Source organism: Salvelinus sp. IW2-2015, linkage group LG32 (assembly GCF_002910315.2).
Source record: "Salvelinus sp. IW2-2015 linkage group LG32, ASM291031v2, whole genome shotgun sequence".
Taxonomy (NCBI): Eukaryota; Metazoa; Chordata; class Actinopteri; order Salmoniformes; family Salmonidae; genus Salvelinus; species Salvelinus sp. IW2-2015.
Window position 1 is genome coordinate 24869136 of NC_036871.1, and position 25743 is coordinate 24894878.

Below are 25743 nucleotides of genomic sequence, written 5' to 3' on the forward strand. Positions count from 1 at the left end.
TGGTTATGGGTTATGGCACACTTTTAAAAACACAAGGACAAAAAGACAGAGATAGAGACAGCTTGCTGGATGTTCTATTCACAACAGCCTTGTTTTATCCCAAGGTTAACTACAACATGAGAATATCCAACGCTTTAACTATACAACTACTTTGTTCTAAAAGGCTACAATGATTGTGGCTTTGATTGTGTTTTTGACATATTTTTTAAAACTGAAAATAGGCTAGCAGACAATAGCTGTTTTTTAAAGCCATGGTTTTGTCTGTCTGCTCTGCATAGAAACAGGTCAAACCAACAACAGTGAGTTATCAGTCTTGGACTGGGAGGCAGAGAAATCCCTACGACAAAAAAAAGCTTCAAGACTGGGAGGCATCACTACAGACCCAGGTTTGATCCCGGGCTGTATCACAACCGGCCGTGATCGGGAGTCCCATAGGCCGGCGCACAATTGGCCCAGCGTCGTCCGGGTTAGGGGACTTTACAAGTAGGCCGTCATTGYAAATAAGAATTTGTTCTTCAATGACTTCCCTAGTTATAAATAAACACTTTCATCTGGGGGTTGGGTTGCAGATCCCACACCTGCCTACCTACAATACAGTACACAAGAGAGGTGTCAGGTGAGCTCCTCATATCATGATGTTAACATGTCTACAGACCTTGTTCATACATCAATATTCAGTGGGTTGAAGTCATTGGTACGTTTGTACCAATCCTTGAAACATATCCCTGGCAAATATGCATTCACAGCTTGATCATCAGAAAATGTAACACTATGAGTAAAAACACCCAGTGGGCTAATAGGGGAGTGTTKTCTAACTTTTTATTTAGCTTTTATAATGCATTTTCCCCCAGGTTTACATTCACCTATTTGCAGGTTTTACTATATAATTTCTTCCATTCTAGACAAATGTCCTCATCTGCTTGCATGCACCTCCCCTATATCAAGGTGTTGTGGAGGTTCCATTATGCACTGCACTTTTCCACACACTAACTATACCACATGCCAATATAGTCTACCAGTCTAACTGTCTATCCTGCCTTCTATCCACCTTTCATAATGACAATAGTGGTAGGTTGATAGTTTGTCMAGATCTGCAATATGCTAACTAACAATGATACCACACGTAAAATCATTCAAAGCTGCAACAATGTTCAGTAAAAGCGGAGAGGCAGCTCCAAAAGCTCCCCTATTGATGTTGTTTAGGGACAATTATCTTACCTAGACTAGCCTACAACACTACATAGCAATGAGTAATTGCCTTATTGTTTTCAAGTGAGTACAACATTCTACTCTAGGCTGTAAACTGCAGTGAAATTGTCATTTGAATAACGGTACAAAAGCCCTGTGATTTGAATATTTCATTCCATTAATTAAATTTGTATCAGTTGTGGGTCTACTCTGGACAGTTTATAAGGCATATAMAGGCACAATACCAGGCCAGTCTGGCTGTATTTTAAGACCTGAGATGCGCTGTCTGTTGCGGATCATCATTCTCCTAAGTCGTGCTATAATAATGTGGTCACATATGCTCCCAGCAGGCCCAGTTGTTCAGGAAAGCGTCATGCGTGCTCTGCCTCCTCTCCGATCCGAGCAGCTATTCCTCGCGCACCTAGAACCTAACACTTCAATATAGCCTAAATATTTGTCATTTATCTTTTAAAATGTATTACCTTTTAGGGGAGACAGGTAGCATAACGTTAAGAGCGTTGGGCCAGTAACCAAAAGGTCGCTGGTTTGAATCCCTGAGCCGGCAAGGTGGAAAAATCTGCATTTCTGCCCTTGAGCAAGGCAGTTAACCYMCAACAACACCTGCTCCCCAGACGCTAATGACATGGATGTYGATTAAGGCAGCCCCCTTCACTTCTCTGATTCAGAGGGGTTGGGTTAAATTCAGTTGAATGCATTCAGTTGTGCAACTGACTAGGTATCCCCTTTCCATAAACACAATGTTTTAATCTGATTAAGCTACTTCAAAAGTCTCCTGTAGGCTACATGCGCACGTTAGTTCAAAATATAATTCAGGCATCCAACCTGTCCAGATTGTGGTGTTAAAAACGCAAACYATGATGTTGAAGCACCCAAAGTCAGTATGATTTGCTTATTGGTTGTGGTGCGTTGGCACAGAAACTGTTGGTGGAAAATTTGTTGCACATATAATTATAAATATAACATCAAAATGTTGAAAATCTGATTTCCACCTAGCTGATCATTGTCTACAGCTGGCTCTGATCGTAGTGTGGGTCTAATGAAACAGGCCGGGAGAGCTGTGGTGGTCGGCGAACCCTCAATCTTCTGGCCCATAGCCTTGTGTGTAATCGACTGTGCCACAAAAGCATGCCGAAGTGGCAAAGCCGATATCCACATTTATAAACACAGCGTCACTAAAGTTATTGTTATTTGTGGTCGGAAACATTAATTTGAGTTAATTTTATGAGGGGGAGGGTGTGCAAAAATGTTTTACAATACAAGGCGAGGGTTGTGCGAAAATATTTTTAACATTGGGGAAGTGGGCGCATTTTTTTTATGACACTGAGTTTTGGCACATCGCGTTTAGAACTATCCCTATCAATGGCTACACAGGGCCATAGTAATAGCAGAGAGAGGAAGCAAGATACAGAGCAAGAAACCGAGAGGCAGAGAGGCATGGAAAGAGAGGGAGAGAGACAGGGAAAGAAAGGGAAAGAGAGGGAGAGAGAGACAAGGAAAGAGAGGGAGAGGGAAAAAGCGAGAAAGAAAGACGGGGAATAGAGGGAGAGAGAGAGAGTGAGAAAACGAGTGCGTTCGAAAGAGAGCGAGCGAGTGTGAGAGAGAGCGAGGAATACGACTTTGTGGACTTTTCTGGCTGTGTGAGTAGAGGCCGAATGAGTGAGCAGGTCTGGGGCTGGTCTGAGCTGAGGCGGCGGGGCAGAGGGGCCAAGGTCTCCTGGCTGTCGGGGATATTAAGCCCTCTGATTAGATCTCAGGGGCCTCCGCCATGGCAGACGTCTCCTTTACTACGGGCCCCAGCACGGGCCCCAACTCATCTTTATTTTGGCAGGGTGGATGGTGCTCTCTGCAGGCTGTCTCTCTTTCTCACTCTCTCTGAACATACATCACCAATACTAAGCTATTTGTGGGAGAAAAGTTGATCCTGCTTTTATTCTCCCTTTCATCTTTTTTATGTATTTATTTATCTGTTTTATTTACTTGTGTTTCACACCCAGGAGTTCATGATAGGACAGCTATAGATTTTCCGGCAACGTGAGTCAGTACTCTCAGATTGATGTAATTTCATTGTTAGTAATAAGCTTAATTTTAAGATGCTTTTTWAAAACTTTTGTTTGATACAACAACGGAAGAGACTCGCAGTTCATGGAAGGAATGAAAGGATGGACTACAGAAATCACTTTCTATTTCCAATAAAAGACAAARAACATCTTGGAGTTTTGTGACTTTCATTCGCCTACTGTGACATAATGGGGGAACACCCACAACACTTTCTCCTGTTTTGTTTGTCTTAATATTCCCAATCACATTTTCCCTGGCAGCCCCTCGCAGCCACTCCTAAGGGTGCGGGAAGAGCAGACACTTCTAGCTGCAGGCTCCCCCACTTCTGAAACCTGTCAAAGCTGTCCTGGGAGAGTCAGCCTCACTCTATCTCATCATCCAGGGGCTTATGGACCTCTTTGCTCTCCTCTCCTCTCATCTCCTCTCCTCGCTTCCACTCCCATTTACCCTCCTTCCGTTCCCCAGCTTTCTTCCCCTTCTCCTCCCTYTCTCCATCCTTTCATCTTACATTCACAACTTGCGATTTGCAGAGCTGTACTGTAGCTTTCCCCAAAGTTGTCTTCTTCTTCTTCCTTTACTATATTACCTATGTTTTTCATTACCAGGTCCTATATGGTCTGTCCATTCTCCTGGYTTTGTAAATGGGATCTACCTCTACCAGACTAGAGTGTAATTGTGACCTGATTCAGGWWWCTAGGCRTATGTCGCAAGTCACGACTTCACAGGAGAGACGTTTTTTGGCAGAAATGCCTTCTCGAATATGTGAACTTTCATGTGCCTTAATAACAAACTTTTATTTCATCATTAAATACGAATTAAGTTCTTAAATTACGAGCCTAGTTGGTTTAGCCAAAGAAAAAATTMTCTGGATATTTTGGAGGCATTTCTGAACATGGCGCCAATRTAAACCGAGATTTGTGGATATAAATATGCACATTATCGAACAAAACATAAATGTATTGTGTAACATGATGTCATATAAGTGTCATCTGATGAAGATGTTCAAAGGTTAGTGATTAATTTTCTCTCTATTTCTGGGTTTTGTGAAAGCTATCTTTGGCTGGAAAAAATGGCTGTGTTTTTTGGATTTGGTGGTGAGCTAACATAAATATATGTTGTGTTTTCGCTGTAAAACATTTAAAAAATCATACACGATGGGTAGATTAACAAGATGTTTATCTTTAATTTGCTGTATTGGACTTAATGTGTGAAAGTTAAATATTAAAAAATTATATTTTTGAATTTTGCGCGCTGCCTTTTCAGTGGAATGTTGGGGGGGTTCCGCTAGCGGAACGCGTGTCCTAGAAAGGTTAATAACAAACTTTTATTCCATCATTAAATACGAATTAAGTTCTTAAATTACGAGCCTAGTTGGTTTAGCCAAAGAAAAAAAGTAAGGAACCTTCCCACTAGCCATGATAATGTGTGGGCTGGACATGCCGAGAGATGAGTTTCAGATTGATCTGCAGTGTAGCATCTTGTGTCATTAAAATGAGCTTTTCGTTATGCGTAGATAATCCTTTCTACTGCAGTTTTTTCTAAAGATATAATGTTAGCCATGGAGAACTGCAGATATGTTGCTACTGCTCTCAATAACATTGCTGCCTTGAATTTATCAGGCGCTATCGACAAAGATCAGTGGGAAAARGTTGTGATGGACTACTTTCTGGAGGACGATCGTGCCATGCTGACTCTCTCTGAGTCTGAAAACGAATCAGACGATGAGGAAATCCCTGATTTAGGTAAAAACATTTTAATTGAAGAAGACATTGTAGAGTCTTCTGATGCCATTAATGGGGAAGAAACGGTGATCAACAGTATTGTTGTCACGGAAGAAGTTGACCTAGTTTTGAAATCAGTGGAACACAACGGGCTAAACAAGCTGTACAAACAAACGGAAACGACACAGGACGTCTTATTTAATGAAAGGGGTTGCAGTCTGCCATGAAGCTTTCATCCATGTATATGGGTAAGAATCTAGCTACAGTTTCAGATATTATACGTTTMTAATTTTGTCAGAAAGTTGTTTTCGTTGCAAGTTAAGGCTTGCTGTTAGCTAGCCAGCTGGAGTTCGATGGCTGGCTTACTAGCTAACTTTTTTGTTTAACTTTAGCTATGACAATCGGTTTGTATTGCTAGTAACGTTACTCTATGGATTGGCATTATAGTTTATTTTTTAGCTAGCTAACGTTAACATGACATGTCTAAACAAAAGACCCTAAGTTAAAGCTTGCTGTTAGCTAGCTAACATTAGCTGAGGTTAGATGGCTGGCTTGCTAGCTAACATTAATTTACGTGTATGATTCGCTAGCCAGCTGGAGTTCGATTGCTGGCTTGCTAGCTAACATTAACGTTGAACTTAATTTATTTGAATAACTTCAGCTATGACAATCGGTTTGTATTGCTAGTAATGTTACTCTATGGATTGGGATTATAGTTCATTTTTTAGCTACAGTAGCTAACATTAACGTGACATGTCTAAACAAAAGACCCAAAGTTAAAACTTGCTGTTAGCTAGCTAAAGTTAGCTGAGGTTAGATGGCTAGCTTGCTAGCTAACGTTAATGTTGAACCTAATTTATTTGGTTAACTTTAGTTATGACAATCGGTTTGTATTGCTAGTAACRTGTATGATTGAATTGTGTGTAATGTTAGTGATGTTTTCTCAGAATGCCATTTCGCATCTATTGTATAATAATGCTAAAATATTTGTATCTGGAACTTTTCTTTCAGCATCAGTAGAACACGCCTGACTCTCCTCCACCAGTCATACAAGGAGAATGGTCTAATGCCTCCCATCAAAAAGAGAGCTGGCCCAAGCAAGCAAAGGTAGCAGCGGAGTCATCACCTACATGCTCCATTTCTTCACCAAGTACAGAGTTGGGGAAACACGTGTGGACCTGAATTGTGATAACTGCAGTGACCAAAACAAGAACAAGTTTGTGCTCTGGTACCTTCACTTCCTGATCCCAGGTCACACCAAGTTTGCCCACGACTGGTTATTCGGTCTTATCAAGCAGCGCTTCAGAAAGACCAGAGTGAACACTTTGTCTGAGATTGCTGGTGTTGTGAAGGACAGCACTGTGACAGGGGTCAACATCCCACAGCTGGTTGGACTGGAGGAACGTACGGTGCTGGTGGAAAGCTATGGCTGGGAAAAACACCTGACTCCGTACTTCAGGCCGCTGCCACAGATCAAGCAGTACCAGCACTTCAGGTGAAAATAATTTTTTCATTACATTGTATGAGGTTATTCTTCTTATCTAAACTTGGGAGGTGAATTGACATTGTGCAGGGCTGTAATGTTTTCCAATTTTTTGTTGTTGTTATTCCCTGTTTTACAGCCTCGATGCTCTGGAGCCTGGTGTTGTTGTCGCCAAGAAGCGTTCTGACTGTCGGGACTGGACACAGCTGTCTGGTTTAATATAAGGAATTTGAAATGATTTATTCTTAAGTATGACAATTTAGTACTTTTTCCACCACTGGATGTGCCTGGGGGTTATAGCATTTCTTTCACATGACCCATCAATTTAGATAAGTGTGTCTGGGTAACCGTTATCTAATAATTATAAAATATCTGGACACTCTGTTTACCTGGAATTTTCCCTTATTGTAGGCTACTATCAGTATTAGTCTTAACTTTACTACACTACTCACAGTTTAGCACATGACTTCATGTGAATCCTTAAAGAGATGTGTGGGGCTGGCTTAAGAGGGTGTGAACAATGCTGAATGGGTGTAGTCAAAGGAGAGCTCTCCAGTAGGTACCACAACACTCAAAGGCCCTTTTCTCAAAACTGAGTTTACAAGTGTATCAACTTTCAAAGCAGAATTACTTTCCCATTGTTCCTCAAAAATGAAGTGTATGATATACCATTTTGTAGCTCTGAGTCTCTACTTTTATCCAATGTAAAAATAAAAAATAAATCAAATTTTACTACATAAGACCGAATCCAGGTGGTGAATAACTCAAATGAATAACTGCAAGTAATTTTGCCCCTCCGACACAGACATGCCTCTCCGGGTAAACTGGATAATTTGGATACAGACTTGTATCACTGAGTCCATCTTAATGGGTATAAATGTTTTCAAGGACAGACTGGGTCTCACAGACAACTGCCCCCAACCCATTTCTAACTATCCAGAAAATGCCTGAGGAGGCTAGTGTGATCTGAGTCTCAGCCTGTCCCCTCCCTCCTTTCTCAACAGTAGCAGGCCTTTCAGTCTTTCCATCCATACTCCCCATGGTCCACCACTTCCATCCATCCCCCCGTCCCCCGCCTCTGTGTGTCTGCTCTACCACCACTGTCCTGAGGGTGCTCTCTCTCTCTCTCTCTCTCGCTCACATTCTCATCCTCTCTCTCGCTCTCCTCTCTCTCTCTCCCTCTCTGCATCTCTCTCTCTCCTGCGCCTGCCGCCGTGATCGATATGGATGCAGAGGGAGAAGGGGGACCTGTCTGTCAAAGCAGCCTGTAGAAAATGAAGGCTCAGATGAAGAAAGCATGCTCTGTATATTAAACGGCCTGACCCCGGCAGGGGGGGGGGGGGGGGGGAGGGGAGGTGGGGAAATATCAATAAGCTGCTGCTAAAAGCGAGATAAGGCCAAACAGCAATGAGAGGAGATGAGAATGAGAGAAGGGGTGAATACTGAGAAAGAGCGAGAGAAACAAGCCAAATGAGTGAGCATCTGCTGGACAATGGGACAAGAGAAGAGCTGAACATGAAGAGGAGAAGAGTGGAGGAGTGAAAATATGAGACAAGTAAAATGATGAGACCTGATCAATTCTAAATATGAACTGATGAAAAAACACTGAGATAAAAACGAGTGAAGTGAGTAAACAGCTGAGGGATGGAAAAGAGCGAAAAATAACGAGTATAGCTAAAGAGCTGAGAGAGGGGGAAAAGAAAGAATGAGGAGAAGTTAACGACTTTGCAGATTTCATTATAGAGATAGTTAACCCTGTTGACACTGAAGGAGGGCGTTATCCTCTCCGGAGGAGTCCTGCATGGTCCTTCCACCTCCACGCACACAGACAGATGAGATCATTACAGCTATCAGCACCACCGACATCCACAATTAGCACTTCACTCTCCCTCCTTCACTCCCTTCATCACCCCTTCCTCTTTATTCCACTCTAGCACACTCTCTCCCTCTCTATATACCCTCCCTCTTCCGCATCTCTCTTTCTCTCTCTCGCTCTCTCTCCCATTCTCTCTCTGCCCTCTTCTACCCTCTATCCCTCTGCTCATGACAGGTCTTGATTTAGAGGCAATTTTAGTAAATATTAAGATGCACGCAACGAACTGCTTTCAGCTTTGGCTGACCTGCCTTTCGGACCTTTTCATACTCATTTAGAAAACCATTTGCCATTTTAGACAAACAATGAGGTTTCTGAAAATTGCTTTGCATTGTAATGCAATTTTGTGGGTGCGGCTCTCTGAGGACACACGTGCAAACACACACATGCACGCAGACACTCACCTGTGAAGCAGACAGGACACTTGAAGGTGCCGCCCATGCCCTCGAAGCTGTGCTCGATCAAGTGGCATTGGAGTTTGGCTGGCGAGTCGAACGACTGACTGCAGAGCTTACACTCATGGTTCAGGCCCTCTTCTAAGGAGAAAGAGACCACACAACACACAAAACAGCATAGTTAGAAGGGTGAATAATCTGAGTACAAATAGCAGAGAGGGATCCAGAATATACACTATCGTTCAAAAGTTTTGGGTCACTTAGAAATGTCCTTGTTTTTGAAAGAAAAGCAATTTTTTTGTCCATTAAAATAACATCAAATTGATCAGAAATACTGTGTAGACATTGTTAATGTTGTAAATGACTATTGTAGCTGGAAACGGCTGATTCTTTTATGGAATATCTACACAGGCATAAAGAGGCCCAATATCAGCAACCATCACTCCTGTGTTCCAATGGCACGTTGTGTTAGCTAATCCAAGTTATGGAATAGCCTTCATTTATCAGAACAAGAATAGACTGATGAGTTTCAGAAGAAAGTACTTTGTTTCTGGCCATTCTGAGCCTGTAATCGAACCTACAAATTCTTATGCTCCAGACACTCAACTAGTCTAAAGAAGGCCAGTTTCATTTCTTCTTTAATCAGAACAACAGTTTTCAGCAGTGCTAACATAATTGCAAAAGGGTTTTCTGATGTTCAATTAGCCTTTTAAAATTATAAACTTGGATTAGCTAACACAACGTGCCATTGGAACACAGGAGTGATGGTTGCTGATAATAGGTCTCTGTACACCTACGGMGATATTCCATAAAAAATCTGCCGTTTCCAGCTACAATAGTAATTTACAACATTAACAATGTCTACACTGTATTTCTGATCAATTTGATGTTATTTTAATGGACCAAAAATGTGCTTTTCTTTAAAAAACAAGGACATTTCTAAGTGACCCCAAACTTTTGAATGATAGTATATATTATTTATTTTCTCCTCCTTCCCCATTTAATTGAGCTCCAACACATTTGTGTCAAAGGCTCCTGCCTGTAATTTTCGTGGCTCATACAACAGTAATACAATGTGTGATCTAGACCCATCAGGCATAAATTGGATGTGTGGGGTGGGGCCTAATTGCACAGGCGAGGTCTTGCACTTTGAACATGGCAAGCATCGCTCTTTTTGATTGGCTAACACGCAAATTAATTTCTGTGGGCAAATGGCTGTAGGGTGCAGTGGTACTGTAGCTTGATAAAGGGAAAGATGTAATGCATAAAAAACATGTAGGCTAATTTACAGATTAAAGTGGTAAATGTAAGAATAGCCAAGCGTGGGAACATATTAATTTTATAATCAACATTTAATAATAAACAATATGAGCAAGTGAGAATATTATAGATGTTTCAACATCTCAACGTTTACACACTTCCCTTCTTTATCACCATGGCATTTTAACTGCTCTCTTTAACACAACTGTTGAATTCAATCTCATGGTTTTCAACCAAGATGAATACCAATGTTTTCATGTTATTACTAATACATAAGTTATAATTAATACATGAAATGAGATATTGCTCATGGCAATGGCCAAAACAACTGTGAGTCTGCATCCATTCCCCTGTCACATTAGAATGTATGACACGTCTCTCCCTGACGGACCGATATTTCAGACCTTGATAGCTGAAATAAATGGCATTGGTTCAGACACTGAACCTTCCCTAATGCTCATTTGCTGCACAACGATCCGCTGACTCAGCATTCCACAGAACCGAGCTGCCCATCTCCTGAACTACACGCCAATAAAAACCCAGTGCACTCTGCTATCCATGCAGTTGGGCCTGTACTCTGTCAAAATCCCCTTGTCCCGTGAAGCATGGGTCCAGGCATGGGGCCAGCGAGAGGGGGGTGAAGGGGGATGGAAGGAGGGTCCCTGGGTGCCTATCCAGGGCCAGGGCCCATCCTTCAGTCTCTACAGCCCAATGCCCACAACATGGGCCCAGGGTACCAGACGCGGAAACATACAATCCACCTAACCAGCTGTGGCCATCCAAAGCCCTGGAGGATCAGAGTGGGGGGTTACCGGATGGGCCTTGGGCAAATCTGGCAACGCAACTCACAGATCTGGCAACGCAACTCATCTTAACAACAATGGCCTGAGATGAACGGGACAGATTCGTCCCAGATCCAACTAGATGCCAGTGTTTTAAAACCCCAGCCCACACACTGCCAGTGACTTTCCCATTTGTACTTTTATGGTCAATTGTTGTTCCGCTGCTCAAAGCACATATTAAACAACATGGGCTGGATCGCTCCACTAACAACATTTGGCAACGTTATAAAAAATGGGTAATTTCTGAAACCGGCAGCCGATTACAACAATCTTTGCAAAATAATGTTAATAAAGCATTTTAATACCAAGTTAAATGTTATTGGTTTAAATCTTTACAAGGGAAGTGTAGTCACTTAATAAGATGTGCTACAGTATAGTACAGTAACAGTACAGTATAGTAATAAAACAATTAGAGGTATCTGTACCTGTTTTGGTGACTAGCTACCTACAGTATAATGGAGACTATCCACTGTATATCATGTAATACGATATAAAGTGACAATACAACCCAACGACCTGGGCTGTTCTAGGAGGGCAATGGGAAACGTGTTACACAGCATAGTGAGTCTATTCATTTATTATATACAGAGCATGTTTATGCTCTATATCACCATATGGCCAGCCCTCTTCTCCTTATAACCCTGTCAAGGAGAAACCTCTACTACGACCTCAAAACAAACATTTAAAGCTGGTCGTGTCTGAATGAGCTCACATGACAAGCTATTGTCGTACTGTGTGTGTCTGGCTTAGTGGCTTAGGTATGGATGGAAAGATTTAAAAAACAATTTTATCACAGAAACCAGAGGAGTTGATTGTGTCGCCTGTAATTGTGCATTCCCCTTTGAAAGATGAGACATGGTGTGTGTGCACGTGTGTGCGTGCATATGTGTGTGCATAATTAGTGCATGTGTGTAAGATAGCGACAGAGTTCTTTGATCCCCATTCAACCTGGCCGTCTGTGTGTGTGTGTGTGTGTGTGTGTTCAGAGCACTCCATGCCTTTGCCCATATGTGCAGCCCTTGTTTGACCCTGGAGCACACTCCTGTTCCTTCAGAGACCTGACCTGCTTCATTATGCAGATAACTCTGCACCTGCCCAACCGTCTGACCTTGGGTGCATGCGTGTGTGTATTTGTGTGAGAGAGAGAGAGAGAGAGAGAGAGGTTTGCATATGTCTGTGAATCTAAGATACGTGATTGGTTGTTACTGCATGTGTGTGCATGAAGAGTGTGTGTAAGACAGTACAGTGCAAGTGGGATGACTCAGTGTGTGAGTGCACGAGTCTGTTCGGCACTGCCCGCCCCCGTAATGTAACTGTGTATAGGGGGACGGGTTTGTAAGCGGCAGGGGAGCAGGGRTTGGATCACACTGGCAGCCTGTTCCTTAGTGAGAGTCAAGGGAGGAAGTCAGCCAGCGCGCCCCTATAGCTCCCTCATCGGGGTGAGGTCACTTCCTGTCGTTCCCCCAGCCTCCCCCAGGGCTGTCCAATCAGGACAGAGCATTCAGGAGCCCCCACCCTGGCCCGCTCTGCACCGACTGGAGCAGACTCTGGATATAGTTACAGAGCCACTGGGGACTGGAAGCTCTCTCTCTCTATATATATATATTTCTCTCTCACCCCCCTCACCCTCCCTTCTCCCTCCACACTCGTGAGTGTTCTGCCTCCACTGCCACCACCCTGTCCCCCTGCACTCATAAGCGAAATCTTTTAGATGAGAGCTTTTCTGTTCCTGCTCCCTCTAAGCGTCCCTGACACCAGCAAAGTAAGTCCATCTGCATATCCACAGGGCATGGTGGCACGCCTAAGGTTCATRGTTTATGTATTTCACAGCTCCTGAAAAACACAAACATCTAATATCTTTCCCATGTGTAAGGAGAGACCGAGTAGGAAAACTCTTTAAAAAGGACAGCCTTTATTATTTCTTCTTGTGTTTACTCTTCAGCAACCAGGCTGAAGTTAATGTTCTGTTGAAGGTTGTTTGGGACACTGGGGTTTGTTTTCCTTTCGGTTTCGTCTGGATGTTCAAGTACAGCTTTGTATACACTGAGAGTACAAAACATTAATAACATCTTCCTAATATTGAGTTGCCCTCAGAACAGCCTCAATTAGTCAGGGCATGGGCTCTACAAAGTGTCAAAAGCGTTCCACAGGGATGCTGGCCCAATGTTGACTCCAATGCTTCCCATTGTTGTGTCAAGTTGGCTGGATGTCCTTTGGGTGGTGGACCATTCTTGATACACACAGGAAACTGTTAAACGTGAAAAACCCAGAAGCGTTGCAGTTCTTCACACAAACCGGTGTGCCTGGGACCTACTACCATACCCCGTTCAAAGGTACTTAAATCTTTTGTCTTGCCCATTTACCCTCTGAATGACACACATACACAATCCATGTCTCAATTGTCTCAAGGCTTAAAATTCCTTATTTTTCCTGTCTCCTTCCCTTCACTGACTGAAGTGGATATAACAAGTGATATCAATAAGGSATCATAGCTTTCACTGGTCAGTCTATGTCATGGAAAGAGCAGGTGTTCTTAATGTTTTGTAAACTCAGTATATAGTAGAGTATGTGTGTAGAGTAGGTTTGAGTAAGAGTGTGAATCTCTGTGTGTGTGCAGTACAGTATGTGTGAGGATTTAGTGTGGCTATAGTGCACACCAGTGAATACAGTTACTGAAAGACGCTACTGATATTTCTCAAATAATCTCAGGTATTGGGTATTCTCAAAACTTTGACCAAAATTAAGTATGTTGCACTACAGGGCTTAATTAAAATATGTATCCTAGCCGAATCCCCTCCTCATCCCCTACCCCTTACATACTACACACTACCCTATATTAACAATTCTGCTTCAGAGCAGGTCCAGTGAAAAGGGGAATTCAGGATCACTTCATAGTAATCTGATAGTTAGATTTACACTTSTCTCTGTCGCACTGTGAATCTTACTCACAAGCTCCCTCTTAAAGGAACCAAGTCCGCCCACTTCTCAAAATCAGGCAGCAACCTCTAACAAAGTTGTGGAGACAAAACAAAAGATGTCAACCAAATACGTTAAAGAAGGCCATTTTCATCAGGTGAGAATAATTAGAAAACAGTAGTCATAGAAAAGGAATTGGAAACACGGTAGACTAAACAAACTACAATCGGGGTCAAGTCAAGGTTGAGGTCACACTCAGAATGCAGTCTCTCAATAAGGTATTATTTGTACTCAATCAGGTCTAAAGATGATAGGCTTCAGACTGCAATATGGTGTACTATAGGTCACAGAAAACACACCAAGAAACATCTGAGGAAATTGCCAGGCATAAACACCCAGAGTAGTCCACAGCTGTTTCTGAAAGACTAGGTTACATATCCTGCATTCAGACATCTTTCAACTTACACACTCTCTGAAATGCTACTTGTGACTGCAATACTTTTTGAAATTGTGAGAAGGCGAGAGAAGGATATCATTTGGGTTTTTAGAGGACATACTAGTATATAGAGTAAAGCTATGGTGTTGTGTGTACGGTGGCAGAGTTGAGTAGACAGCTCTGGGGCTGTAAACAGTAGGTGGGTTTACTTGGCTCTACATCTCCATGGGAACTATCCATTAACAGATAATGGGGGAAAATCTGAGTGATTAAGGCCCGGGGAATTATGGGTGAATACAAATACATTTCCGTGCGGTGGAGTGAGTGTGTATGTGTGTTCTCTGGAGATATAGAACCACTTCTCATGTGGAACTCGGTTCATTTTAGAGATACTAGAAGGCCCATTAGTGCGTTGAGAAGAGAAAGGGGGCGGGATATGGATGTAGCTGGTAGATGGGAGCTACTGTAGCTAGCGCACGGGGACCAGGCTCCCCCTGGACCAAGGCTGATTGGCTCCCCGTGAACCTAGGCTGATTGGAGAACTGGCACCTGGAGGGGAATATACCTAATATTTATATCCTGCCTTCTCAGTTTAAAGAGGAGGACATGCCATTATGAACAACATTGTAGAATAAAACTTAATTTAAACATCCTGAACATCACCCTCATTACTATACAGGTATGATGATAATGATGCTCTAGTATGGTCAAATGCTAGCTAATATCCTCATTAAGACTGATAAAACTACCTTTATAGCAGCTATATACAAGAAGAATAGAGGAGAGATGTGTAGCAGAGAAGTGTAATCATGTCAAAACAGAGAGAAGACATGACTTGAAGTGAGAGTATAAGGGAATCGGGACAATCACAAGGAGAGAACAGGAAGTGAAAACCAATGTGCCACAGACAGACAGAAAGAAAAAACCCAATGTCAGGGTCCCATGCTTGTGCCATGACTGTGTGACTTTTACTTCAAACCTCCAGAGTGAACTGAACTAAGGGGTGAGGTTGTCGGGTGACAGTGGTGGCGACGACCTTACAAGCGAGTTGCCACTGGCGACTGGGGGTGGGCGGGATATAGTTCTACGTCCCAAATGGGAATAGGGTGTGATTTGGGACGCAGCCTAAGTCTCTGGGAGATTGTCAGGCCTGATGCATGGCTGAACTTGAACCTGGACGCACAGTGGTGCACAGTGCACAGCTCAGGGTGTAAGTGCTAAGCAGAGCACAGCTAGTCTTATGCTAGCCACTTTCTCGCTCTCTTTCTCTCTCTACACCGCCGGCATTATCCGTCTCACACCATCCCCTAGCGGCCAGGTTGGCTAGGTCACAGGCACCTTCTAACTGCCAAACTGGTATTGAGATAAACAAGCGTAAGGCCTGAAGACAGTATAAAAGGCGTAGCCAACTAGAACACCTTGAAGAGGACAGCACACTGTAATATCTGGGTTATTTGTGAGCTATAAGGTGTATGTTCTATTTCATAGCCTCTTTATGGGWTATGCACAGTAGACAGTAGACCTATACAATGCATAAAAAGTGTTGCTAAATAGTCACTAAAAGACAAAYTTATCAACATGGTAAAATACATACAGTATGAGCTAATAGTCACTGTCTGCCATCAAGATGGCTAATATGAGGTAAGTAATAAGAACATCAAAACAATGGACGTGGCATTTTTCTCTCTAGCTAATCAGTACTCAGCTGAAGTTAAGGATGCTGCTGTAGGGAAGTGTGCACTACACTCAAACAGTGAAACCAGAGAAGAGCTGGTGTTTACACACTACTTAGGTAGTATACGATCGTCTGACTGTCTGCCATTTTGTTGCTTAATAGCTACAGTTAAAGCAAGAAGACACACTGGTTATAACTCAAATTAATAGTTGGTAGGTCTTTGGGGCTGCAGTTCACCAAAATGCACACACAAAACCCCCACCATAGCAAAGGGGAGAGCAGAGCAGAAGACTTGTTAACGAATTATGTGTAGGCACTGCAGCTTGAGGCCAGGTATGGAGGTCCATCGGGGCCAAACAGTGCAGGCTGGCTGCTGAGATGGATGGTATTGGAGCATTAGACCCCCTGCAGCCATACAAACACAATTCTGCAGTCAACTGCTCTCATTTACTTCATCCATGCCCCATTCTAAACTAATGGGGCCTTTTCTTGTTGGGGGAAAATAAAGGTCAAATGACTATAGCCCTGCTATTTCACAGCACAAGAAGACTCTGACTGGCACTCAATGCAACCTGCGGCCGAAAGAAAGAGAGAAAAAGACAGAAGTGAATCAGACAAAAAAGCTAACAGGCAAAGAAGCACAAGTAAGGGAGGTAGAGCAGGGACAACTCTAACAAGAATCTGTCTTTCTGCCCATGAAAAGAGTAAGTGGCCTAAATGTAAAAAGTTAATTATGACACACTTGCAAGGGCCTTTCTTCGCTATTCACATGGTGGCAGCTGCGTTGTGCAGGCTGAGGATCGCATGGCTCTATGGTGTCTGTCCGCAGCCCATCCACACAAAGAAGCAGGAGGGAGGATAGATGGCTGGAGAGTGGGGAGAGATGGAGAAAGGTCCCTTGGCTGGTCTCACGGCATGGAGCACTGTACAATTAGCCAGCCCCTGCGTTCTGCTGGCTTATAATTATCAGTGCTCTCTTTAATTGACTCCCTTAGCCTGGTGCAGAGGGACCCCACCACCTCCTCCCTTCAATACAACCCCCCCCACACCCCTCCGCTCAGCGCAGACCACGGAGCATCGAGCACCACGCCGGGCTCTCCAAAGTCATTTATAAAAGCGCTCATATTTTCAACACAAAAAAGAGAGGGGAACATTTGGTGAGAGAGAATTCATCATCAGGTATCTAGAGGTTTTCCTTAATAGAAAAGCCGAGTCCCACTGAGCGCGCTCCTTGTAGCGGCCAGCCACGCATGCTCAAGACCAGCAAGCCACCGTTCGCAGCGGGTCAGCCAGACATTAGCATAATTTTATATAACACAGCCACGCTGGAAATTTAATACATCTCAGCAAATATGAGACAGGCATTTTGCATAATGTTTTTAATTATTTTCTGTGAGCGACATACCTACCTGTCTATACACTCTTAGAAAAAAAGGTGCTATCGGCTGTCCTCATAGGAGAACCCTTTCAAGAACCCTTTTTGATTGTCGGTAGAACCCTTTTGGGTTCAATGTAGAACCCTCTCCAGAAAAGGTTCAACATGGAACCCAAAAGGGTTCTCTTATGGGGACAGCCACCTTTTGGAAACCTTTTTTCTAAGAGTGTAGTCCAGTTTATTCTCTAGTCTCTCCTTGTCCCTCCTCTCCACGTCGCTCTCCTGTCCTGTTTTTCTCTCTCTCTCTCCCTTGCTCCCTCTCTCCCCCGTTCTCACCCCATGGTGCTGATCTCACTAGGAGAAGAGAAGTTCATTACCGCAGCTAAATCAGAATTAGTCCCTTCATTTTGACAGGGCGAACTTCATTAGAAAGGCCCTTCCTTAATCCAGCCGGGAAGACTGATGAATCTACATGGGGCCCATAATTTGCTTCAGACAGCATATTCAGCTACTTCCTAGTCAGAGGAGGCTGGTGGAAGGAGCTATAGGAGGACAGGCTCATTGTAATAGCTCTAATGGAATCAATTGAATGGTACCAAACACATCAAACAAATGGAAACAAGGTGTTTGACTCCGTTCCATTGATTCCATTTCAGCCATTACAATGARCCTGTACACATATAGCTTCTCCCACCAGCCTCCTGTTTCCTCCTCCTTTCCTTTTCCCTCTCCCCCCTTCTACCTTGCCTTATGCATTTACACTTACATTTTTATTAGATCAAGAGCAAGAACCTGAGAGAGGAACTTGAGTTAGGAAAACACCTGCATATAATGAAGTAATGGGAGCAGAGAGGGTGTAAAGAGAGAGGGAGTTATGCTGTTTGAAACGTCYSGTCTCCCCAACAGACCTTGGAGCCTCTGGGGCTGAACGACTACAGTATGGCTGGGTTGGTTGGCGGACACTCAAATACAGAACAGACAGTGGACTCAGTCGGTTTGTTCAAATATGAACTAATAGTCTACAAGGCCACGTACACATGAGAGAGAGATATAGAGAAGTAAAATTGATATCCACTATGTCTGTGTTTTTGGGTGAAAGTGGAATCCTGTCACATTTTGTCCCAAAACCCCAACAATATCATACAGTTCTATAAGCCTGTGTTGCGTTTGACACACACCATCCACCACTGCAGTTCACCAGAATCAACACAACAGAAGAGACGTGGATGAGGCCAGTAGGGCCTGACTGGCATCCACTGTGTCATCACTTTTGTCCCAAAACCCCAACAATATCATACAGTTCTATAAGCCTGTGTTGCGTTTGACACACACCATCCACCACTGCAGTTCACCAGAATCAACACAACACAAGAGACGTGGATGAGGCCAGTAGGGCCTGACTGGCATCCACTGTGTCATCACTGTGCCTGTTGACTGGTGTCAAGCAGATGTGGCACTTGGAATGGCAGTTACTCTCGCTACGCCCCCCCCCCCCCCCCCCCCCCCCCCCCCCCCACCTGCCAGGTCTCCCTCCCCCAAGCTGTGCCCCTGGAGAGCTCGAGAGCTCTGAGCTGGGGCACCCCCCTTTGCCATCCCTTGTCTAATACACAGTCTCTCGGAGTGGCAATAACATGTGCACGCACACACACACATACTCATGCACCCACACACATAAAATCACACAGACACACATACACAAGTCGACAAGCCATTGAAGGAAAGCACTTCACACATAATTTATATTCTCACTCATCTACATAAAGATTGAATATATAATAAACAAACAGATACCAGGAATTGAGTCAATATATGTTGAAATTCAAATGTGCATCATCTGGGCCACGGCTCAGCTCGTGTGCCTCTGSTCTCCTCTGCAGCCACTGACTGCACCTGACTTCCGTTGCCATAGTTTCCATTATCTGAACCCATCGGAATCAAATGAAACGACAGAAAAGGACACACAAGAAGATGACTCACTAATCCAATAAATAAAAGGGTGCCTACTAGATGTCATAACCCCAAGAATAGCACCGTTGTACCATAGCATTGTTCCATATGAAGAGACTCCATATATTAATAAACATGATTAAACCAGATCCGGCCAGTTTTTTTCTCTCCAGTCCGGCATCAGAGTAGGATTTCCCAGAGGCCTGCTAGTCTAGCTGTCAAAATATTCCATCCCTCCAACCCCATCCCATCTCTGTCTATTTTTTCTCCTCCTCTGTCGATTCTCTGAAGCATGTGTGGACGGTTGAGTCCACTCTCAAATCACAGGGACGTCCTGAAATAGTCGGACAGGACCCGGAGGGGGTAAAGATCACTGCAGAGGAAGCCACAGAGGCCTTCTTGTCAGAACAGACTCAGGGCTTTTTCAGGGCCAGGGGTGATGGGGTGAGGGGGGTGAGCGAAGCCAGGGGGGGAGAGCCAGAGAGCCTCAGAGCCACAGACATGACATACATTTTATTACACTTAAACCAACTGTGGGTTCAACTCAGAAACCTTGGACTTGCATTGGAGTCTCAGAGGAAAAAGTATGGAGTAAGTGGAGGTGGGAGGAGTGACTTTTAAAAAGATCACAATGGTGATGTGGACAAAGAGAAAGGAGGCAGTGGACTAATTGCTTAGGGGGTTTGTCTGAATATTTGTTGTGCTAAGTTATTTTGTTTAAAGCTCATGGCTTGTGCCTATTGAGATGAAGATATTCTAAATATACAAAAGTATGTGGACGCCCCTTCAAATTAGTGGATTCGGCTATTTCAGCCACACCYGTTGCTGTGTGCTAAAATCGAGCACACATCCATGCAATCTCCATAGACAAACATTGGCAGTAGAATGGCCTTATTAAAGAGGTCAGTGGCTTTCAACGTGGCACTGTCATAAGTCAGTTTGCCAACTGTAAGTGCTGTTATTGTGAAGTGGAAATGTCTAGGAGCAACCATGGCTCAACCTCGAAGTGATAGGCCACACAAGCGCACATAACGGGACCGCCGAGTGCAGAAGCCTGTAGCATATAAAAATCGTCTGTCCTCTGTTGTAATAATCCCAAACGAGTTCCAAACTGCCTCTGGAAGCAACGTTAGCACAAGAACTGTTCGTCGGTAGCTTCATGAAATGGGTTTCCATGGCCGAGCAGCCGCACACAAGCCTCAGATCACCATGCACAAATGCCAAGCGTCGGCTGGAGTGGTCTAAAGCTCATCGCCATTGGACTCTGGAACAGTGGAAAAGCGTTCTCTGGAGTGATGAATCAAGCTTCCCCATCTGGAAGTCCGACGGACGAATCTGGGTTTGGTGGATGCCAGGAGAAYGCTAYCTGCCCCAACGCATATTGCCAATGGTCAACTTTGGTGGAGGAGGAATAATGGTCTGGGGCTGTTTTTCATGGTTCGGGCTAGGCCCCTTAGTTCAAGTGAAGGGAAATCTTAACGCTACAGCATACAATGGCATTCTAGGCTATTCTGTGCTTCCAACTTTGTGGCAACAGTTTGGGGAAAGCTCTTTCCTGTTTCAGCATGACAATGCCCCGTGCACAAAGCGAGGTCCATACAGAAATGGTTTGTCGAGATTAGTGTGGAAGAACTTGACTAGCCTGCACAGAGCCCTGACCTCAACCCCATCGAACACCTTTGGGATGAATTGGAACTGTGAGCTAGGCCTAATCGCCCAACATCAATGCTCAACCTCACTAATGCTCTTGCGGCTGAATGGAAACAAGTCCCCACAGCATTATTCCAACATCTAGTGGAAGGCCTTCCCAGAAGAGTGGAGGCTGTTATACTAAAGCAGCAATGGTGGGACCAACTCCATATTAATGTCCATGATTTTGGAATGAGATGTTTGACAAACAGGTGTCCACATACCTTTGGTCATGTTGTTTATATCCATTTTGAAGATCAATGAAAAGCATTCCTATGATCAGCATATATGATATGGCGCAGTGCACTACATTTCAATATCGCCATTTTTTATATCCACTCTCATACCACCATGTTCAGTATAATACTTTAGGAAAGCTCTACTCTTGACCATTTCCACCCATTCTGAAAGAGACCTCCCATCAGGAGCCCAAAGAAGCCTAGAGACCCTCCTCATCTATACTCCCTAGCCAACCTCCCCATCCACACTCCTCATTCATCAGCCCTGCTCCTCATCCAACTTCCTCAGCCCTGCTCCTTGTCCAACCTCCTCAGCCCTGCTCCTCGTCCAACCTCCTCAGCCCCGCTCCTCGTCCAACCTCCTCAGCCCTGCTCCTCATCCAACTTCCTCAGCCCTGCTCCTCATCCAACCCCCTCAGCCCTGCTCCTCATCCAACTTCCTCAGCCCTGCTCCTCGTCCAACCTCCTCATCCAAGCTCCCCATCCACACTCCTCATCCAAGCCCCTTAACTCTACTCCCCAGCCCCTCTCCTCATCCCCAGCCTAGTCCACTCCTCATCCAACCTCCTCAGCCCTGTTCAGCACCTCTGCCAAGCATCTTATCCCCACACCTCCTCTTGTTCACTCCCCAGCCTCTTCTCCTCAGCTTTGCTCTCTGTGTTCACTGTTCTCTGATCGCTTTGTTTAGTTCCTCCCAGTAAACACAACAGCCTTGGTAGGGCCTGAGAGGAGGATAAGAGGATAGGAGAGAAACGGCTCTTATCCCAGACATGCCCAGAGTGGTCTTTTCAGCGAGAGTGAGAGAGCAAAGAGAGACAGAGAGACAGTCCATAGCCTTGGAGAGAGACCACTTGTCCATTAAGACTGTCAGAGGATGCTCCTTGAATACAATAGGCCATATCTCTGAAGAGGTCTTCAGAGAGCACACTCAGTCTGGGGCTGCTGGGGGTTAGAGGAGAGGGGAGCACTATAAGAAGCTACTAGCCAACCATACTGTACACAGGGTCAAGCTGAATCTGCTCTCTGGCTTATCTCAGTCAGATAGATAGTCTGGCTACTATAACTTTGCTTGGAGGAAAAGCCCATCTCCTATCGTTCTCTAGTCATAGAGTTCCTATAAACAGACTCTATTGGGTAACACTGCATTCTGTGAAATAGCATTTACTATCTAGCGTGCTTTGGTTTACAAAGGATCTCTTGCTAGTGTTCAATTCCTTAGAGTATTATTAGAAAGGCTATAGAATTACAAAACACTATTGTTATCACGCACGGGGGTACCCTTGTTCATTACACTGCTATGAAGTCGAGGATTTACAATGATTCTATCAGTTCGGTTGAGCTTTTTTACTATTTCCTTCCAGCTGTCAGAAGATGTACTGTACAAGATCACAAAACAGCTTCAAACAGACTTCTGATATAATATCTGATATGTCTTCAAAACCCATTGGCAGCCATTGCTTGATTCCCCCATTGCTTTGCGGCAGGATTAAGGAAGTCGACAGAGAAACTTTTCATTTTCCTTAACCGGTTGCTACATGTGACATCAGAGTGCATGAGAATGTAACAGAATGGTATTGTCCAGGGGAGGGAACCCTTGGTCTATCCATCAGCACATCCTTGGTGGGACAGAGAAGATTAAAACACTCTGTGTCTGACTGACAGGCTCAGCACAGCTTCTAGGAAGATGACAGCTCTCTAAATCACACAAAAAGGCAACTAGTCCAATTTTACCTCTGACTACAACACCAACCGAGAACCAACCCCTCTGTCAAAACCCACAAAANAGAGAGAGAGAGAGAGAGAGAGAGAGAGAGAGAGAGAGAGAGAGAGAGAGAGAGAGAGAGAGAGCAAAAGAGAGAGTGAATTTCTCCATGGCCTTGGTGAGAGACCACTTGTCAATTAAGACTGTCAGAGGATGCTCCTCGAAAACAAGAGTCAGATCTCAGGAGAGGTCTTCAGGGAGAGTGCTCAGTCTGGGGACACTGGGGGTTGGAGGAGAAGAGAGACACAGCCCTCTATAAAGCTACTAGCCAATCATACTGTACACAGGGTCAAGATGAATCTGCTCTCTGGTTTGTCTCAGTCAGATAGTCGACTTGCTACTGTAACTCCGCTTGGGGGAAAAGCTGATCTCCTTTCATTCTCTAGTAATAGATTCCCTATAAACATACTCTACTGGCTAACACAGCATTCTGTGAAATATCATATACTATCTAGCCTGCTTTGGTTGACAAAGGTTCTCTTCCTAGTGTTCTATTCATTGGAGTATTATTAGAAAGGCTATAGAATTACAAAACACCATTGTTATCACATACAGGAAGGGAACCCTTGTTCATTACCCTGCTATGAAGTCGAGGATTTAGAATTAGAATCAGCTGGGTTTTGTTTTTTTACTGTGACAATCTGACTGCTGTTATGTTGCCAATCTCCTTCCAGCTGTCAGAAGACGTACCATATCTCTGACAAGATCACAAAACACTTTCAAACAGACTTCTGACATGTCTGATATATCTTCAAAACTCACTGGCAGCCATTGCTTGATTCCCCCATTGACTTGTGGYGGGTTTAAGTCGAGGAAGAAACTTTTCATGTTTCTTAACTGGTTGCTACATGTGACATCAGAGTGCATGAGCATGTGGCAGAATGGTATTGTCCAGGGGAGTGAATCCTCGGTCTACCCGTCACCACCTCCTGACGTGGGACAAAGAAGATTAAAACACTCTGTGTCTGATTGACAGGCTCGGCACAGCTTCTAGGAAGATGACAGCTCTCTAAGTCACACAAAAAAAAGGCAACTCGTCTAATTTTAACTCCGACTACAACACCAACCGAGAACCGACCACCCATCTGTCAAAACCCACAAAAAGAATACTTCCTCGAGAGAAAAAAAAACAAGCATGCTGCGATGCTGCACCACACTAAATAACAGTGCTAACAATCAAACAGAGAAACAGAGTTGAGAAAAACAACAATAGGGAGGAGAGAGACAAAAGGGCTGAAAAGGCGCCATCTCCTTCTGGTGCACACCAACAGCAGGAGCCTGTGGGATTGTAACACTTTCAAACATTTCTGTTACTTTCTCAGAACATGTCTGATGCCGTGGCTCCGATGTGATGTGGTGTGGTGTGTGTTGCTTCCTCATGCAGCAGTCTCGTAGTCCCACTGTACCACCGTACAACCGACTTGGCAACTCTGGCAAGCTCTGGTTACCCAGAAAAACATCACACACTCCTCACTGACTACACTTGCCATTTGTCATGACAAGATGAGGGGGAGAGAGAGAGGGAGAGAGAGAGGGAGAGAGAGAGAGAGAGAGAGAGTGAGAGTGAGAGAGAATGTGATCAATGTGTGAAATAGTATCTGAGAAAATATAATTTAGTATTCTGAGTTTGTTGTGTTTTAAGGAGGAAAGGATGGGGGGGTACCTGTCGTTGTCACGTTGTGTAGAGAACGCAGGCAGGATCGTGCCCTAAATGATTAACTGAAAACTGAATCTTTTACATTGGCGTCAGCAATTCAGCCAGGCGCCCCTGTAGGGGAATTCTTTCTGTGTGTTTTTATTGAAGTCTGTGCCGAGCGCGCCCAAAAGCTCTGACAGGGGGCCCCCGCGGGCACTTGTCTTCACCTGCAAATCATAAGATGGAGAGATGAAGCTCCCTCTGTGTTCTCAATTATACCCCTCAACACCCCCTCACGTGCATGCACACACACAACACACACACACACACAACACACACACACAACCCCAGCCCTCCCCGCCCAAAAACTAAGAGAGAGGCAGAGAAGAAAAGCCTTCAGTAATACAGTCCCGGCGGAGGGCTCCTCGATCGTCGGGGCTCAGCTCAGCTCGAAGCAGAGCAGYGGGCGCTAGCTGCTGGAACAGCTGACAGGCTCTATCCGACCGTTGGCCCCGGCAGCCCCGTCCCCCACGGCCTGTCAGAGCTCGCTCTACAGCGTGACGGTTAGTTGCTTCATCTCCAGGGACATGCCTCATAGGCCTACAACCTCTGCCCCTCGCTACTCCCTGCCCCCGTCCACACCCTTCACATGACAGGCCCCTCCTCTGACCCATAGAGGCTCCACGGCCTCACCCCGATTACGACTGCCAGTAGGGGGAGCCACAGGTTACATTCCCCCCTCCTTTCTCCCCACCCCTCCCTCTGTCCCCAGCGACTGGGATCCCACACAGCCCAGCTCCTAGCACGCTCAGAGGAGGTATGGGGGGACGAGTGAGGGGGTGCAGATGGGAGCCGGGGGGTGCAGAGAGAGGGTCGGGTGTAATTTAATCGTGGAGCACAGCTGCGCAAACAGGGGTATCAAGGAATGTCTGTCTACTGAAGGAATGGACTTTGCATGAATGTCCCCACTTTCCCACCAAAACGGGCCGTTTTTCACGTCTTAATGAGTGGGAGTGTAACGATCCAGACAGCTTCTCTTTTTTTCTTTGCAGTAATCAGACTGTTAACACTGGAGCTGAAACACAGGGTAGCTAGTGGGTAGCTAGTGCCTTGTTTCTGCCACTGCTGAAACCAACTCACTGACGGTTCATCTCCCTCCCTCTGTTTCTCTCTCCCTCCCTAGCTGTCTCTCTCTCCCTCTTCCTCTCCCTTACTGGCTGTTTCTCT

At 44.6% G+C, this 25743-nt stretch overlaps 1 protein-coding gene across 7 annotated transcripts in view; it reads right to left on the reverse strand.

The window, feature by feature from the left end:
* Window positions 1–25743, reverse strand: part of LOC111956729 (zinc finger protein 521-like) — a 183340-nt gene that overhangs the window by 32620 nt on the left and 124977 nt on the right. For 6 of the 7 annotated variants that reach the window (XM_023977287.2, XM_023977286.2, XM_023977285.2 and 3 more), the window contains one exon: window positions 8749–8880. In XM_023977287.2, coding sequence (XP_023833055.1) covers window positions 8749–8880 — 132 coding nt within the window. The remainder of the gene's footprint in view (window positions 1–8748; window positions 8881–25743) is intronic. The other variant, XM_023977284.1, reaches the window with a different exon arrangement.